We start from the raw sequence: 18,233 nt of genomic DNA on the forward strand, positions 1-18,233 counted from the left end.
CTTGGACTGTTTGAACATGAACTCTTTCGCAGTGTTAACAGTCAACACTTTAAAGTGTGTATGGTTTAACATTTATGGAGTTAAAATTTCACCATACTTTAGAGATTTCAGATAGGGCCCATAAGATAATAACATACCTGTCATAAATTTGCCTTTTATAATAATGTTCAGTTGATTACATCCAGTTTGCAACAGTTGATGCTGCATGGGATCTTCGCATAATAAACTACTAACTGAACATTGTAGTATTAGCGTTGTGATTGGTATATATGTTATGTTCCTAACTTGTACACGAATGGTTTCGAATGATAGGCCCATTTTATTTACCATTATGTCTTCATTGAAATATTGATAAACAGAATGTTTTAACAAAACTAAATGTAATTTCTGCCCATCACTTTGATTTAATTTGATTGCTTTGTTCTCAAAAGTTACAAAGAAATAAGTAAGGCATGCTGGGAAATGCTAATACAGCAACAAAACTGTGCAGTCAACACCGGGAGTAGTGTTGAATCATGTTCCTCAACACTCAGCGACTAAACCCCAAAATATTACCCCACCAGAGTAACACTGAACACAAGCTGTAGTCGAACTTAGAAAATAAACTCCCTAAATCAAACTCTTTGTTTAACTCCAGGATATTTCACTCCAGAAATTTGCTGTACTTTGACATTTTTCTTTCTTTTTTTTTTTTTATTAATGTTTTCATGCTCATTTAGGCCATTTGCTTGTTTATTCGAACATACTCCTAACCCAATTACGAGAACATGATCTGCTTACTGTCTCTTTGTTACTTGGCAGTGAATAAAGGACCACAACAAGTAACATGAAATATAATTTAAATTGTGCTAATATCATTCTGCTCTGGCTTTGCTCCACTAAGCACTAAATGAGCTTGTCAGTATGTTGGCAGCAGTGTTTGGATGGTAATAGGCTACTTCTTGCCTTCACTCACTAAGTGATGACAACAAAATGTGATTTCATCATATGCATATGCATATTACGCAACTGATGTGTCATCAAATGCAGTTATCAATGGGGGCACAAAAGGATTACTCTAAAAGTAGTTAGGTGTTATATGAATAAATCTAGATCTAAATGCATGTAATGAAAAATGCCTTCTTGGACAGACTAAGTATTGAAGTCGGATGTATAAGAGTTGGAGATGAGCTTCCCTCTTTTATCCTATCATGTTGAGCAACGACACATATCCTGTGATAAAATTCCTTTTCTTTCAACAGTTTGTAACAACAAATTATATATTTTTTCCATTACCTCACTCATGCCCATTTTCACAGAAAACGTACAGCAGGTAAAATAAGTGTCTTATCCATTCAATATTGAAAAGGTAAATTGTAATATTGATACATCAATATATTTTTTTTAACCTGTTTTCTCCCCCCTAAACTCTCTTTCATACTTAATAACAGTAATCTAAAAAAAAACACCTTATTACTACATAACATTTAACTTCACAACACATTCATATACAATGTCTGTGCTTGTGAGATATTAGAAAAATGTTTCCAAAACTGGTCATTTTTAGGATTGTAAGAAGCTGCCTTTATTCTTGACACTAAATTGTACTGTGAAGCTCAATAAATCAAAGATAAAATGAACTAAAACAAATTAAACAATTTAAATTCTAAAATGCAAGTGTTTTACAGACAAAAAAATAATGCGGAGAAGTGAGTTGATAATCAAAACTAAATATGGTGATCTGATTGTGGAATATTTTTTTTCCCCCAAACCATTAGCATCTCTGGGATATGCTGTCGCCATGGAAGCACATACATTTTCACACATCAGAGACACTGAATGGTACAAAATGTGGCTGTGGACACTAACTAACGACCAGGAAACTGTTCTGTAAACGGGAAGCAGAATCTCAGTGGCAGAGCTTTGCCATTTGCTGCTGTGAAGAGGCAGTGAAGTGGCTTCATGGAGGGGGCGTCTAGTCCTGCCTGTGATTAGTGACCACTAGAATGCTGGAGGAAGGGGAGGGACGGACGGTGGTGGTTTTGGTGGTGGGGGCTGGGGCGGACTCTCTTAAAAGAAGAGGAGGAGGAGGAGGAGGAGATGAGGATGCGTTGCCTGTGCACAATTGGAGGCAGCGGAGAGTGCAGCAGCATCTGTGTGAGGGGAGAGAAAGAACCTGCATGGAATGGAGGAGCGCTAGAGCAGCACTGTCGCTGCTGTGAAGACTCCCACCACCTCCATGATCACCACCACTCTGGATTGTGTGTTAATGGCAGAGACTCAGAGCAGGTATGTGTACAGCATTTGCATGTGAAATGTGATTATTACCTTGAGGGGGGGGGGTGGTGTGTGTGGGGGTGGGGAGGGAGGGACGAGGAGGGGGGGGGGGTCATGTTAGCAAGGTGAGAGTGTTGTGTATTTCTTGGCTTATGCAGGATGTTTTGCTTTACACAGCCTGTGCACTAAAATCTGTAACAGTGATTGCAGGTTGCTTTACCAAAGGAGATCAGGGGTGACTACCTTTGGATTTGAACCTCTAACCCATTAAAGCTATCACCCTATTAGCTTATATGTTTGTCCAGCGTGCACAAAAGCTACTCTTTTAATATGTGTTTTGCAGCTCTGGGATGCCCAAGGGATCAGCTGTGTGGATCGGGTGCCACCACTGATATGATGCTCAGAGCAGGAGGGGCAGCCACCTCTCTCACACTGCTGTTGCTGCTGCCATTGCTGTGCTGGTGTCACCTGTGCCTTTCGCTGCGTGAGTGTTTTCAAGACTGGGAATTACCATAGCAGGATGTAATATTCAGTATGACAGATGGCATAGCCAAAGAGAAGTCGGATGCCAGCTGATATGCAGAATCACGGAGAAGATGTAGAAATTTGCAGATGGTCTGTGGAGAGTGAAGACATCTTACCAAGTTGGAGTCAAGCAAAAAGTACAGCTGTCAGTGTGACCACTTACATGTTCATATCAAACTTTGAAGTTGTTCAGGTGGTTTGATTTTCATTTTTTGGTTATCAATGATGTTAGCTGCCTGAAAGCGGTAATAACTGAGATGATAGACAGTATTACACAAAAAGTAAGTAAACTATCAGACTATCAAACAGCATATTTTATAATAGCAAGTAAGTGAAAGATCACTTTAAATTGTAACTAAACATTAACAATTTATCCTAAAACCCAATAACTAGAAGAAAGGAGATCAAAGTTGGACCTCATCTTTTGATTAATTTTTGGGGATTGTCTGGAATTGTCTGGATTGAATTGTGTGTAAATGTGTCTTCTTATATCTGATAATGCTAAATCATTTATGCAGAAAACCAGGTAAATGATTGTCCAATGTGGAAGTTCGGGTCATGTCAGTTGAATGGGACAGATGGTGAAACATGAATGCAGCATGAGGCACGTAGTTAGTCATTAAAATGCAAAGAGATGATCTGCTGGACATTTACAGGCAGATACAACGTCTGAAAGCTCTTCTCCATACTGTAAATCATAAGGATGCAACTGGATGCACAGATGACAGGTCCATGCAATGAGCTGAGTGTGTGAACGGTAGGGAGGAATGATTCGATTAATCATACAGGATGAACTAGCAGGAGAGGATCTGCATATTTTTACATACATCTTATTTTGTTTTCCATTCTGTTGTTTTTTCGGGGGGTTTCTCTTGTGACTAATGTTTTGCATATTTGCCTGGTACTAGCAACATGTCCTCTTTGATTTATTATCATTGTAATCCTGCACATCACTATGGTAGAATACCATACCTACATTATATATTGTATTTATTCATTTTATATATCTGCTTTGTTTTATGCAGTGTATCCCACTGTACCTAGGAAACAACTAGCATTGCCTTGAGTTCACATTAAGCGTTGATGTTACTCAGCATTAGATGTAAATGTAATTTCTACTGATTTTAAGTAAGCTCCCTCTTTGCCTATTTGTACATACTTCATTTTCTATATTACTACATTTCTGATTGTTTTCATTCATTCATTTGTTTGTTCATTAACAAACAAACCAACAGTGCTGAAGGAAGAATCAAATTAGATTCTGCTGCTTGCATTTCAGCCGAGCAGGATACTGGTGACAGTGCGGGAGAAGTCAAAGAGATGATGAATTTGGTTATCACACAGTCATTGATTGAGGGTGTTGCAGCATTGTCTCTATTGATCCACGCACAGTGAGAGAGTGACGCCATGCATTTGCAGTTATTCCTGTGGTAGTTGTCCAGACACATAAATTGAGTTTATTACCACATTGGTGGACGATTGAAAAAGCAGGATGAATGAGATTGTGTGCAATTTCAAATCTAATCAATATTTCCGACTCTGGAGTAGAGATCTGCTTCAGCAAACCAATAATGCAGTTTGACTTATTTAAAAAAATGGGAGCTATGTAAAACAGTCGCACCCATCATGTTGATTCACCTGCATTTATTGCAATGACCACATGCAATGTCTCACCTGATGGGTGAGAGTGGGAAGCTATTCAGCTGTTAAGATAGAAAGAAATACAGCTTCTATACAGACCCAGGGAGCTTAAAGTGGATAAAGGTGAAGCACTGAATGTGTGTTTGCACCATGTAGTTGTTGTAGGCCGTTAAATGTCAGTCCAAGAAATATTTGCACCCAATTTGAAGTCAAAATATAACAATTCCACCCTCCACCATCATCAGTCAAAACTTGAAGTCATGTTTTACTTCGTTGCTCTTGACCTTTTTGACATATCAAGACACATTACCAGTCTCGTTTACAGCATCCTGTTTACCTTTTATTACATTTTCACTTAGTAGGCCCAGATTGATTACAGTGATTTCTTTAATGAAAAGCACGCACCTTCAATCGAGAGTGCCTGCGATATTTACAATCACTAATGCATATGAGTCACCGTACAAGACAGGTAAATAGGCATAGCAGGCAAGATGATGGAAGGACATATTGCCAATAGGAGATGGGCCAAATCACTGGAGTGTTTTTTCCTCTTACATTTAAAATGACTTGGATGGTATACAATACCTTAGTAAACCTGTATGAAATGTGTTATAAATGTAGTGTTTTAATGGAAGATTTATTTGGAGCCATACCATGGAAATAACAAGGCACACAATACTATAAACATGAGACTGGAAGTCATTTGAGACTTTATACTGTGTGCATTATAGTGCAACACTGAGAGAAAACAAACTCATGCTGAAATATGTTGTACTGTCTAGCTGACAGTCATACAGCCAAACTAAATAAAGCCTACTAGCTGAACACTGAATATGCCTCATTCATGACTGCAATATTATCCCTGTTTTTGATAATGGCTTCAAAACATCTCTGTTGCTGATGGATAGCAGACTGGTGTCATATCTAGTCATGTTGGCATTGAACTGAAGGCTTTCATACATCCCAACTTTTAGACACTCTTGCACTGTTGTACATTGTGAGTTTGGGTCACCGCTTCAGTTCATTTCTCTGTTGAAACCAAAGCTATAGCACAGAGGTCATACCCAGAAACTCTACACATATAAACTGTGGTAAGCTCAGAGAGGTGAATGCAGTGCTGTATGAAGCCAATGCCAGAGATAGAGCAGTAAATTGAAGAATAATTAACCACGAAGTCTGGGATTGCTCAGTAAATCAAAGATGCTGCTGTATTGTCAAAATTACAATGATCTTGCAGTTTTTGTATTTAACATTTTTGTCTCTTCGCAACTTTCAGGGGTTCCAAAACTCTCCTCCTTTGCAAAAGCAGAGGACAAACTGTTCAAATATCTCTTTGGAAACTACCAGAAATGGGTTCGTCCGGTGGAATATCTAAACCAGACGATCCGTGTGAAGTTTGGACTGGCCATTTCCCAGCTAGTTGATGTGGTGAGGATATAAGATTCTTGATCATGTTTATTATTAGGTGACTAAGGTTAAATACATGTAAACGAAGAATAATATAAAGATAAGGTTGGGGTCAAAGGCAGGATGTTATTAAAATCACTGCTCTATAAAAATTGCTTAAGTCGTTTACATCTTCAATAAAGTTTGAACTTTGAACTTGTTGTTTCACAATTCTAGGATGAGAAAAACCAGCTAATGACAACCAATGTTTGGATGAAACAGGTGAGGACAGCTATAAATTAAACCATCCGTTAACATGCAGTTAAATTTATCTCTTTTAGTGTGACTTTATGGCAGTGGGAGTATTCTTAAATAATCTCTGGCCGACATGGCATTTAGAGAAAACCAGTCCACCCCTCCACACCCTTTTCAATTTTGTCTGGTGGCATTTCACTGACAGTTCTCATCTATATGAGCTGTGTCGGCCCTGTGCCCACGCACCTGCCTCATCAAACCCCCCATCCTCCCCACTCCTGCCCCTGTCAACCTTATTCATGGTCTTGGGTGTCCTGTCTGTCATGCATCTTATAAATTATCCCCACAGACCAGCCTCTGCCATTCAGGTCAGTTACTTCCTTTCTCAGTGATGAATTATACCACGCAAAAAGGGAGAAGGAAGGGCAGTGGCCTCATCAGCAATGACTATCCATCATAGATGTCATTGGCAAAGTGAGAAGAGTGTTAGATTTTGTAACTGTGTCTTGTCACCTTCACCTTTTGCAATCACCTTTTTGGTTAAAAGTATAGCAGAAAATGTTTTGATATGCTGGTTTATTGTCCTGATTACTCTATGTTTCTAGCAGGTATAATTCAGATCAAATAGATTTTTTTTTTTGGGGGGGGGGGTAATTTATCCACAGTGGACATTTTTTTTTATATCTTGTAATTAAATTTCCCATTTTTCTTGATATAGGAGTGGGTTGACATGAAGCTCAGATGGAACCCTGATGAGTATCTGGGCATCACAACTATCCGAGTCCCCTCTGACAGGATCTGGCTCCCTGATGTTGTACTGTATGACAAGTATGTGTCTTTGTATGTAAAAAGAAATGGCACAAGGTCATGCATTTAATACTTTTCAAGTGTTGATAATATTATGATATCATGACATGAAAATGATTCAAAGATCAATCAATCGTGTATTAATATGCTGTCATGTTAACATCAGTCAGTAAACATGTGGCTTTGCATGAAGTATAAGTTATGAGTTACTTTAAATGAGCAGTCAGCTAAGACTATTGCACATTTCTCTGAACAGTTCAGATGGACGTTTTGAAGGAACTGTCACCAAGGCTGTTGTTAAGTATGATGGCACCATTTTATGGACGCCACCAGCCAATTACAAGTCAGCCTGCACCATCGATGTCACCTTCTTCCCTTTTGACCTCCAGAACTGTTCAATGAAGTTTGGCTCCTGGACCTACGATGGCTCCCAGGTGAGTCTCTGCTCCTCAGTATGTGAACAGTACATTAGTGTAAGTCATGACCAGTAACTGACATTAGATTTCACTCTGTATTCAACAGGTGGACATCATTCTAGAGGACTTCCACGTGGACAAGCAGGACTATTTTGACAACGGTGAATGGGAGATAGTGAAGGCCACAGGCAGCCGCGGTCTGAGGACTGATGGCAGCTCTTCCTATCCCACCATCACCTACTTCTTTATTATCCACAGGTTGCCTCTTTTCTACACCCTCTTCCTCATCATTCCCTGCATCGGCCTGTCCTTCCTCACCATCCTTGTCTTCTACCTGCCCTCAAACGGCGGTGAGAAGATCTCTCTCTGCACCTCAGTGCTGGTCTCGCTCACTGTCTTCCTCCTGGTGATCGAGGAGATCATCCCCTCCTCCTCGAAGGCGATCCCTCTGATCGGGGAGTACCTGGTCTTCACCATGATCTTCGTCACGCTCTCCATCATCATCACCGTCTTTGCCATCAACATCCACCATCGCTCTTCTTCTACGCATCACGGCATGGCACCCTGGGTGAGGAGGATTTTCTTGCATCGACTGCCCAAACTGCTGTGCATGCGCAGCCATGTGGACCGTTACGCCACGGCTGGAGAGGGCAGGGCTGGAGGAGGAATGAACAGGATGAAGGACTCAGCACCTGAGCTCACCCCTCTCCTCTACACCCGAAAAAACCTACAAGCAGCTTTGGAGTCTATTCGCTACATAACCATGCATGTGGTTAAAGAAAATGAGGTCAGAGAGGTGAGTAAAGACATTTTAAGAGACGGATTACGGGAAAGACTATAAACTGTGAATTGAATGACTATTTAAACCAATCTCTTCTTCTTTGCTGCAGGTGGTGCAGAACTGGAAATTTGTAGCCCAGGTTCTGGATCGAATGTTTTTGTGGGCCTTCCTTCTGGTGTCAATCCTTGGCTCCGCTCTCCTCTTCATCCCAGTTATTTACAAATGGGCCAATATTATCGTCCCCACTCATTTTGGAAGCACCCTCTAAGGACCACAGCTCAACTAACCACAAACGGAAGCAAAGCACATTAACAGCTCTTTATGGTCTTATTTGAGTTTTGACAAAATGACATGCTGAGATTATTGTTCAGATAACGATCCTATTCTGGGTATCCACAGTCACTCTGTGAGCTACAGCTGTGCCAGAGATCAAGCTGCAGCTTTGGGTGCCTTGTTTGCTGAGTCTCAAATGCAGCCTCTGATCCGACGCCGGCCTTCAGTAAAGTGCATACAGACTAGAAAAATGCCAACATTCAGCAAACTCAGATAGCATGCATACTCAATATCAAATAAATGTATTGACTGTGCTGTTGATGCACAATATTCTCCCAGAATGCAATGCACAAATGAAATTGAGGAGCTGCTCTCAGCTGGAAGACATGACAAAAACAGTAATAGAGGAGAAAGATGGGAATATTAGGAAATCTGTGGATGAACATCAATAAAAAAAAAAAAAACATTTGAACATAACAATTGGTATGTAGAACATAGTGTATAGAATTAGTCGGGATTTGGTTACAGAATTACAAATTAAGTATTTCTGAGATTGCAGATGATTTAAGGAAGATCAGTTGCATTTTTGTCCATATTTCACACATAAATAAATTACAGTATAATTGAGTTCATTCATTTGGCCTTGTGTGCTTCATTGAGTGGAGATTTATCATTTGATCTGGGAGAGGTAGACACAATATGGCATATACATATTTTTAAGTCCAAGTTATAGGTTGACAATATATTTTCAACAGACAGTTTTTGGCACGATGATCACTTTTGACTGACTGTGAACATAGTTCATAATAATTCTTACCCTCAGTTCACTGTGTCCTGGTATTAGTAACAGTATTAAAAGTAATCAGTTTCTTGAAAAGCAAGAGAATCAAGAGTGTGAGAACTGCACACAGTGTCCCCTCTAATAAAAGATCTGTATCACTCAGTAATTTTTGTGAACTCCATTGCACATTTTGAAGAACACAATCATGGACACAAAGTCAGATACTCCTTTTTAGGGATGTACTGCTGTTAAAGTTTGTGTGGGAAGGAAAGCTGACTTACTTGCCGGGACTTGAATTCCCCAGCTTTTCCCGTCATAGTACAAATCCCTGCATTCTTTGGGAGGGCTGTAAGATGATCCATGGTAACAGTACAGAGATACTGCAGGTCTAAATTATTTTGAGTCAACTGTAGCTTAGCACATAAACCTATCTCCATGAGAAAGTAGAAAATATCTCTTTCTTGTTATTTCTTGTTGCATGCAGATAGTTCAGATCTTGTAATTTGGCGATATGTAATAAAAGGCCTTCAGTTCCCGCACCACTGTTAGTATCTGAGGAACCAGAAAGACAATCGTCCTTTTGTTGAGCATGCACTGCCTCCGCATGGCCATGTGTTACCATTACAGCTAAAAACAGAAAAAAGAAACAAAAGCGCCACAAGTATGGACATGTTGGTGATGTCCATGCTGATGAAATCAGTGAAATTCCAGTTGTGGTTACTACTACACTAAATACAGCTCGAGGCTAAACGTGCTAACTACAAACAAAATCAAGCAAAGGTAAAGAATGTATAAGGTGTTTGGTGTGGTAGAGTAAATATGGGGAGACTTATGGCCTTTACAGACGAGAAAAGTATGAGCAAGCGGAGGAAGAATGCTGAGAATGAAGGTGAAAAGAAAAGGCATAAATAGAGGTGGTAATGGCCCTCAACAGCAAGAAGTGAGAACACAATGCAAACAAACATTGGGAAATGTGTTAGAAAGACACAGACAAAAGCTGACTCCAGAGACACAGGAGGGAAGGGAAAATACAAAGAGACCAAGCAGAAAAGCAGAAAAAAATATGGAGGTAAAGCAGAAGCAGAGAGAGTAGAAGCATCTTATTTCCCAAAATGTTCTCTTACACCTTTGAAAGAAAATCTCTGAATGAGTGAGTGTTGTTTTGTGTCTTTCCAATGAGTTACTTTAATTTATGTCGACATCCTGAGTGTCTATTTCTCATGACATCAACTGAGGCCCCAGTGACCAGTCCAGCTTTACTCTGACATGCAATGACTCCCAAATTAAGGACCAAAAACATTTATAAATCATGTTTGTTAAAGTGTATGTTAATCAAACTGGAAAGATATTGAGTAATTCTAAAGGAAGACAGATAAAGGACATGTTTAAAAGTCAGCAAAGAATAAATGTTTTGGGTTTTGAGTAAAAGAAAAAGAAATACACGCCTTAAAATGAAGACAAAAAAGTATTTCATACACCCACTAATGGCTTCACTAAAGATCACAGGTATAGTGTTTTAGTATTTAGTTTGTTGTCCTCTCATTTGAGCTAACATTCCTCTCAGTGGCATCCTATGGGTGCTGTGAGGGATTTAGGCCAGGCTCTGGGAGACCCATGTTAAGACTTTGATGTTCTGCGTCTTTCAATAGGTGGCTGGTTTGCTTCAGATCACAATCTACATCTGTGTCTTCAATTATTTTTTGTTTTATTTCTCTCTCTCTCCATCTGTAAACATGTCTCATTTTCACTCTTCTGCTTTAAGCTGTCAGAGATTTCCTTCAGAGGCCTGAAACTGAAATTAGCGACTGAACAGATAAAGGTATTTTCATTCTGACTAAAAGTCTGTAAAAAGCATGTAATCCTACTCTGTAACATATCCCACTAGACTGTAAATGTGAACCACTAAAGGTTGAGTGCTACATAACATTAAACTGCAAAAACTCCTGAACAGAATTCACACACGGCTGTAAAACAGAGCTTCAACAAAGAGGCCACGGTGTTCTCCAATCCTGAAGAAAGGCCCACAGAAAAGCTTATCCATAATCCACTTATGTAAACTTTCCTGGAATTTGTTGTTCTGTATTCACTGGTCCTTACTGTAAGATGTTTCACATTGACATCTGAGGAACAACTGTGTGCGAGCCTGGAGCTACTTCATGTAAAACAGGTATGTTACAGATCACTCACAACATCACTGAATTTGTCAAATGTAAAAAGGACTCCATGCAAATGTACTTTTATGAAAATCATTGTGAGTTTTCTTATCCCTAGTTACTCAGATTGATGTTTTGTATTTATGTTTTCTTTCAGGTTAACAATGTCCCTCAATGGAAATGCAGCAGCGTTTCTTCTCCTGTTATCTGCTGTACTCTTGTCGCGGAGAGTTTGTCACGGAGGCAGGATTTTGATCGTTCCTCTGGAGGGAAGCCACTGGGTGAACATGGACATCATGATCAGAGCTCTCCACGCTCAAGGACACTCTCTCGATGTGGTACGAACAAATAAAAGCTGGTACATCAAGGATGACTCTCCGCACTACAAGACAATTACAGTTCCTGTTGCGGAAGCTTTTAATCACGATTTCATAAACCCCATCCTGAAAAAGATAATTGGCATAGAAAGAGGGGAGAGCTCTGGTCTGAGCTTTGTGAGTTTGCAGATTGAAATGTTTAATGCAATGTTTGACATGCATGGAATAATGTGCAAAATGGCTTCTGTAATGTTTAAAGATGAAGACTTGATGAATAGTTTGAAGGAGCAGAAGTATGACATGGTCCTTACCGACCCTGCATGGGGCGCAGGTATAATGTTGTCACACGCTCTTAAACTACCTCTGGTCTTTAATGTGCGATGGGCAACTAGTGGGGAGGGACACTTGGCTGTTGCACCGTCTCCATTATCATACATCCCAATGACTGGCTCAGGACTGACAGACAAAATGACTTTCATACAGAGAGTCAAAAACCTCATTTTTTATTTCATCTGGCAAGGTCAGGACATATTCTTAATCCGCCCCCAGTATCAAGCTGTTTGTGATCAATTCTTTGGCACAGAAGTTAGATACAGTGACTTATTACAGGGAGCACATCTGTGGCTCATGAGGGTGGACTTTGTGTTCGAGTTCCCTCGTCCCACCATGCCTAATGTTGTCTACATCGGAGGCTTCCAGTGTAAACCTGCCAAACCTCTGCCTCAACACTTGGAGGAGTTTGTGCAGAGTTCAGGAGAGCACGGCGTCATCATCATGTCTCTGGGAACTTTTGTGAGTGAACTTCCTGCTGACATGACAAATGAGATCGCTGCAGCTTTTGCTAAATTACCCCAGAAAGTCATCTGGAGGTATAAAGGTGACAGACCAGCCACTCTGGGTAACAACACTTTACTGGTCGACTGGATGCCACAGAACGACCTTTTAGGACATCCTAAGATCAAACTATTTGTGGCTCACGGAGGAACAAACGGACTCCAGGAAGCTATTTATCACGGAGTCCCAGTTGTGGGTGTACCTGTGTTTTTTGACCAATACGACAACCTTCTTCGTCTGAAAGAGAGAGGAGCTGCTAAGCTTCTTACATTGGCAACAGTGGACAAAGACGACAACTTCCTGAACGCCATAAAGGAAGTCCTGAACGAGCCCTCCTACAGGATGAACATGCAGAGACTCTCCAGGCTGCACAGAGATCAGCCAATAACGCCGATGGATAACGCCGTGTTCTGGATCGAGTTTGTCATGAGACACAAAGGAGCAGCTCATCTGAGATCTGAGTCCTTCAGACTGCCCTGGTACTCTTACTACTCTGTAGATGTAGTTCTGTCTCTTCTGGCTGCTGCTGCTGCAGTGATTTCTTTTCTATTTCTTTGTTTTTCAGGTTTGTATGTCTTGAGAAATGCCTAAAAAGACAAATCAATCAAACTAATAAAAAATGAAAAGCTAGTGTACTCTGACCTCTGTCCAGTTTTCACTCAGGGGTGTTTCAATCATCTTGCATGGTTTATATTTATTTAATATTACAAATGAAATACACCTTCAAGAGCATTAGTTCGTTAACTATGCAAACAAAAATACAACCATAAAACAGAGAATACCATGTACACAGGCTGTTTGGTCCCTCTTGTGGTGCAGCAGGGGGATTAACACTGGATTGCACAACAGGAATAGGAAGCATAACAGGGATTACTTCTTTCATTTTTCTATGTGGCATAATGACGCTTTTGTAAAAGTGTAACAATGAGAAAATAGGCCGGCAGTTACGTACAGGGAAAACTTGATTTCAATTTTTGTTGCATTTACATTTCTTACTTTGTTTTAATACATATGGAGAGATTTAAGATCGCCAGTACATAAGATCTGATCTGATATATGTACATGTAAATGAATGTGTGAAATACATACACTTATAATTACAGTTATTGCAAGCAAAACAGTTAACATGGCTCATAGTTCAAGCATTACCTATTAATTTTAAAGTTACAGTAAATATTTACAACTTCCTCTGATGAGAGCTTCAGAAAAGACACTGTAGCAGAAATGCTATACTTTTGATGACAAATTAGTCACTTCATTCTTTCCACCTGCAGCAGCAGTGAGGGAGAGAAGGAGAGGAGCAGTGAACAATATAATGGATGTTTCATCTGATTGATGCAGGCAGCTACTGTGCATTACTATTCAGACATATAATCCCACCCACAATATATAATTAGCCTACATATCAAACAGTTAAAATGTTCATATCCCAAATTAAGATATTTTTTTGTGGTGAACAATTGATGGATAAATTAATGTTTTCTGTAAAACCATAAAAGCCACCTTGTGTTTTGCTGGTTGAATCCTTCTAATGTGAAGCTACAGCATTACTTAACACAGCTTCAGTACTTCTGTTTTAAATTAGATACAATTGAAAATGGCAACCATGGATTACTGAATGTAAATACGTTTAATGGTACATTTAAGGGTTTCTTTAGAAAAACACAGACTATAAAATGTCGAAAATGGGGTTTGATTTTATGAATATCTTAATTATTAGAATTTAAAATATATGCCCATTGCACTGTATGTATGCCCAAATCCAATCCAAACGTGAGACTTAATGAATGTTTCAAAAACAGCTATCTGTAGGTTTCTTTTTCTTTTTCTTTTTTTTTTTTTTCTTTTTTTGTGTCATACGCTTTACATGATTGGACAAAGAAAAAATACCAAAGCTTCAAGTTTCATGCAAAATAAAATCAATCTTGACATTAATACCTGCATTGTTCATGTTTTAACCTCGCACATGGTGGACAACCAACAGCAGGTACAAGGAGCACATTTTTTTCTTTAGCTGTGTTGTGCTTCAGGTTGACTGTGATCATCAACATCTGTTTGTTCAAATGTTTCACAGCCACATCACTTCCAGAAAACATCCTCATTCATTCATTCTGAGCTTTAACACTGTCTTACTGTCATGGATTAGCTGAAACATGGATTAAAACAGGGGTGCAACACAAACGTATGATTCATTCATGCATTTAACTGATGGAAATCTCTGGTTTGCACGGGCTACATCACTGTTTATATTTGGAAGCAGAAGCATACAGACCACTGAGATGTGCTCTTCCAGGCAGATCATCTGTGGTTGGAAAGTTTATAGTTAAATAGCAGGTGTGGTAAACGTTTCTGTTCACCATTTTACACAACAGAATTAGCTCTTGTGAGTCAGAAAGCATGTAATGAAACACTATTCACATCTGCTGCTGAAAATGAACTTGTGGTTTTCCTGTAAGAGGCTCTGAACTCCCTAACAGACACATCTGCTCAGTGTGAAGTGACAAATGCGCATCCTATTAATTAAGCTGATATGATTTATTATTTTTCTCATGTATATGTCTATAATTGTCTTGTTATTGAGCAGAGCAACTTAACATGAGAAGGCGAAACAACTATCTGATCATAAGAAACAAATATGATAACTCTGCTTCTCAGACTGCCAACTGTGATTCACTGACTGTGAATCACAAGGCAATCCTTGTAATGATGATAACCACACATTTTACAGTACCTTCAGTGCTCAAATTTTGTTAGTTGGCATATACCTGAGCATATCATACTCACCATAACTATAATCTGCATGTCAGAAATCGTCAGAAATCAAAGTCATCTATATGACTTTCAAAAGGCAATAAGTACTTCTGTTGCACAAAGAAACCGATCACTCCTGTCACTCACCTGGAACACTGTACACATCCTCACAATCATCATAGTCACTCAAGTCCGCAGAACTGGAAATAATTTGATAACAGATGAGAAAATGTTGAAAATAACTATAATGTACTTCAAATATATATTTTTTGTAAAATGTCTCAAGTTTAGTAATTGAATAGATAATATCTTACTTGTCTTCCTCCTTTTCAATGTTGTCTTCTTCTGATGATTAACAAAAAGAGTTAAATGCATCAAAGAAACAACAAAAAAGCTATCATCACTTTATATCATTGGTTGTTATGTTGATTAGTAATTAATTAAAACAGTTGTGTATATTGTAGCACTTTTCATAAGAAATGCAATAAAGAGCTCTGACAATTCTGGTCAATGACAAATGGAGTTTTAAAAATGGATTTGAAGCTTTGAGAACAAATTTTAAAAAGTGAGGAATTAAACAGGTGCCCTTGATGATTTTTTAAAAATATAATATTCATTTTTTAACTTGATAATTCAGAAAAGCTATTTTTCTTTCGAAGAGTTTTCCAGAGTATGTCTTTACTGTAATTATTTTTTCAACACACCGTCCTGTGCTTCCACGTCCTCTCTCAGCATTTCTGCATTCGTCTGCTGACTCGTTGTACTGTGAGAAAACATAATCCAAGTAAAATACAAGCCCTTCAATCGTCTCATTATTGTTTGTGAATGTCAGCAGCATATTCACACATATATCTTTTATATACTATAAATGCTTTTTTTTTTTTTTTTTACTGAAAATGCTAAGAAGCACCACAATAGTCTTAACAATGTCTTTGTTTTTCTCCCACTCTCAAAGTCTATAAACACACCATACAGAACATCTGTCAGACTGAATCAAAGCTCACCTTGGATTGCACAAAACTGAGCAGCCTGTTGGAAAAAAGTAAAAATAATTTTAAAACAAACTCAAGAATACAGGTAAATTCAACTTCATAATGTGGTTTATATGATAAGTCAGACAGAACATAAGTTACATCTGAATAATTTTTTTTTAGTTTGTCAGTACTGCTCTACAGAATGTGAATTCTTAATTGAATGGTTTGGTTTTTGATTTTACACATCTGACCTTGTTTGTTAGAGATCCACCACAGACTCAGACCCAGTAACAGCATCAGTGCTGCCACTCCACAAGCGACAATTGCTCTGGGGACCAAATCCACTGGAAAGCAAAGCAGACATGATGTTTCAAAAGAAATGTCAACAAGATGACACTGAAAGTTCAAGCACTATCTAAAGCAAACTGCAATTTGTAACCATGAGCTGCTGACATCCTTACCTGTGACCTCAAGAAGCACTGTGTTTTTTCCGTAGGATGTGTTTGTACGCTCTTGGATGCATTTAGATGGCAGCACCATGCAGCTGTAGTGACCTGAATCCCTCATCACTGCACCCTCGATGGTGAATTTCACCACCCTCAGAGTGACATCGAATGCCTGCACTTGGATGATAGTCTCATTCTTCCTCAGGTAAGAGTGGATGAGTTGACATTCACCGAGTGTATGCAGCGTGTCGGAAACTGTACAGCTGAATTCAACATGGTCTCCCTCGTGAACAGTGGACGGTCCATCAACTGAAATATGTGCTGGGAGGAAATTGGCTGCATGGCAGGAGAAGAAATGAGCGGAAATAGATAACAGACATAATGCCTCCACAGGAATGAAAACACTTACCTATAACCAGAATCTGAATGATGTTTGATCCTGCCTCGGCTACTTCAGAGAGAGTGTAATTTTTGTGGGAATAACCACAGCTGTAATTTCCACTGTAATAAAGATTAACTCTGGATATGTTGAAGGTGACATCATTCTGATCTTGCTTCTGCATCATTTTCTTGATTCCATGTCCATCTTTCCACAAATAAACAAAAATGGTGGAGGTTTTTTTTCTTCCAAATGTGCTGCAGGTTACGTAGAGGTCATCGTTCTCGCTGATAGTTTTCTGCTGGGCCAGGATCTTTGCAGGGGAAGTATCTGCATGAAATCATGTTGGTAACTGCAGTATAATAATACTACTACTAATAATAATACTACTACTAATAATAATAATAATAATAATACAGCACAGACATGTCTTTTAATGAGCGAAACTTACCTTTGGTTTGACTCATAACCCGATTTGCCAGTGTACCTTGAAGATAAAATTGTGAAATTTAATTAATCCTGTCATCTTAAATTTGTGGGACACATTTCCTGAGAAAAAAAACTTAAGTAGTTTGTAACTGTCAGTGTACTCACACAGAAGAACAGTGATCATTTTCATCATTATATTTGGCATCCTTAGACAGTCTCCTCAGCATACCTTGTGAACCCTTGTACAGGCACCAATGTAGTTCTTGTCTATAGCTACAGACAGCTGAGCCACTTCCTGTGCTTTCTGTGGTGGCCTTCTGTTCCAAATATAAACATCATCGGTTAAAAATGAAGTGTTTAAGAAAGTAAAAGTCACCAGTTGTACTTCTACTTTAAAATCAACCATCTTTTTCACCCCTACTCATACTATAGTCAGTTTTTGCAAGGCATAACCCTTATAAAATATTCACTGATACATCATATAGTATCTGTTTGGGAGATCTCCTGCAGATCAGCCACCTGAGTTCTGAGAGAGATTTAATTAAATTCATTAACCAAAGGTTTCTCATCGGATGTGACCCAGAGTTAATACCCTATCTGTCTGCGCTTCCCTGCAAGGATTCCATTAATGTAGGCTGGGTTGCCTTGTAATCAGATAACCCACCATCTGCTCTGACTCTTTAGTTATATAATTGGTCAGACAGTGACATACTGACAGTTGGACCCCTTAAAGTAAGCTTAGACTCGTTAACCACAGATACACACACTGCATGTAGGATTAGGTATTACTAAAATCACAAAAGCTATATTTAAAGCTGTCATTTCCTGC

At 39.0% G+C, this 18,233-nt stretch overlaps 2 protein-coding genes and 1 long non-coding RNA gene across 4 annotated transcripts; 2 read left to right on the plus strand and 1 right to left on the minus strand.

Moving 5' to 3' along the window:
- The first annotated feature begins 2,064 nt into the window (after positions 1–2,064).
- chrna5 (cholinergic receptor, nicotinic, alpha 5) lies at positions 2,065–8,972 on the plus strand. 2 transcript variants are annotated; one of them, XM_069690467.1, is made up of 8 exons: positions 2,065–2,268; positions 2,600–2,740; positions 5,699–5,850; positions 6,046–6,090; positions 6,782–6,891; positions 7,127–7,304; positions 7,393–8,082; positions 8,177–8,972. In XM_069690467.1, the coding sequence occupies exons 2-8, from the start codon at positions 2,650–2,652 to the stop codon at positions 8,333–8,335; spliced, it is 1,425 nt and encodes a 474-aa protein (XP_069546568.1). In that variant the 5' UTR covers positions 2,065–2,268; positions 2,600–2,649; the 3' UTR covers positions 8,336–8,972. The 2 variants fall into 2 exon arrangements, with proteins under 2 accessions (XP_069546568.1, XP_069546569.1); XM_069690468.1 differs by lacking the exon at positions 6,046–6,090.
- A 2,569-nt stretch (positions 8,973–11,541) lies between these two features.
- Positions 11,542–13,016, plus strand: LOC138616149 (UDP-glucuronosyltransferase 2A1-like). The gene has a single exon (XM_069690255.1). The coding sequence runs from the start codon at positions 11,562–11,564 to the stop codon at positions 13,014–13,016; it is 1,455 nt and encodes a 484-aa protein (XP_069546356.1). The 5' UTR covers positions 11,542–11,561.
- A 133-nt stretch (positions 13,017–13,149) lies between these two features.
- LOC138616278 (uncharacterized) lies at positions 13,150–15,523 on the minus strand. Its single transcript, XR_011310590.1, has 3 exons — positions 15,491–15,523; positions 15,324–15,376; positions 13,150–14,727 (listed from the first exon to the last, which is right to left on the minus strand). It is a non-coding gene; the product is annotated as an uncharacterized lncRNA (long non-coding RNA).
- Positions 15,524–18,233: the final 2,710 nt, after the last annotated feature.

The sequence above is a fragment of the Brachyistius frenatus genome, unplaced genomic scaffold (assembly GCF_029030835.1).
Source record: "Brachyistius frenatus isolate BFR_SWC_R1_liver_20210118 unplaced genomic scaffold, ASM2903083v1 Contig_9, whole genome shotgun sequence".
NCBI classification, from domain to species: domain Eukaryota; kingdom Metazoa; phylum Chordata; class Actinopteri; family Embiotocidae; genus Brachyistius; species Brachyistius frenatus.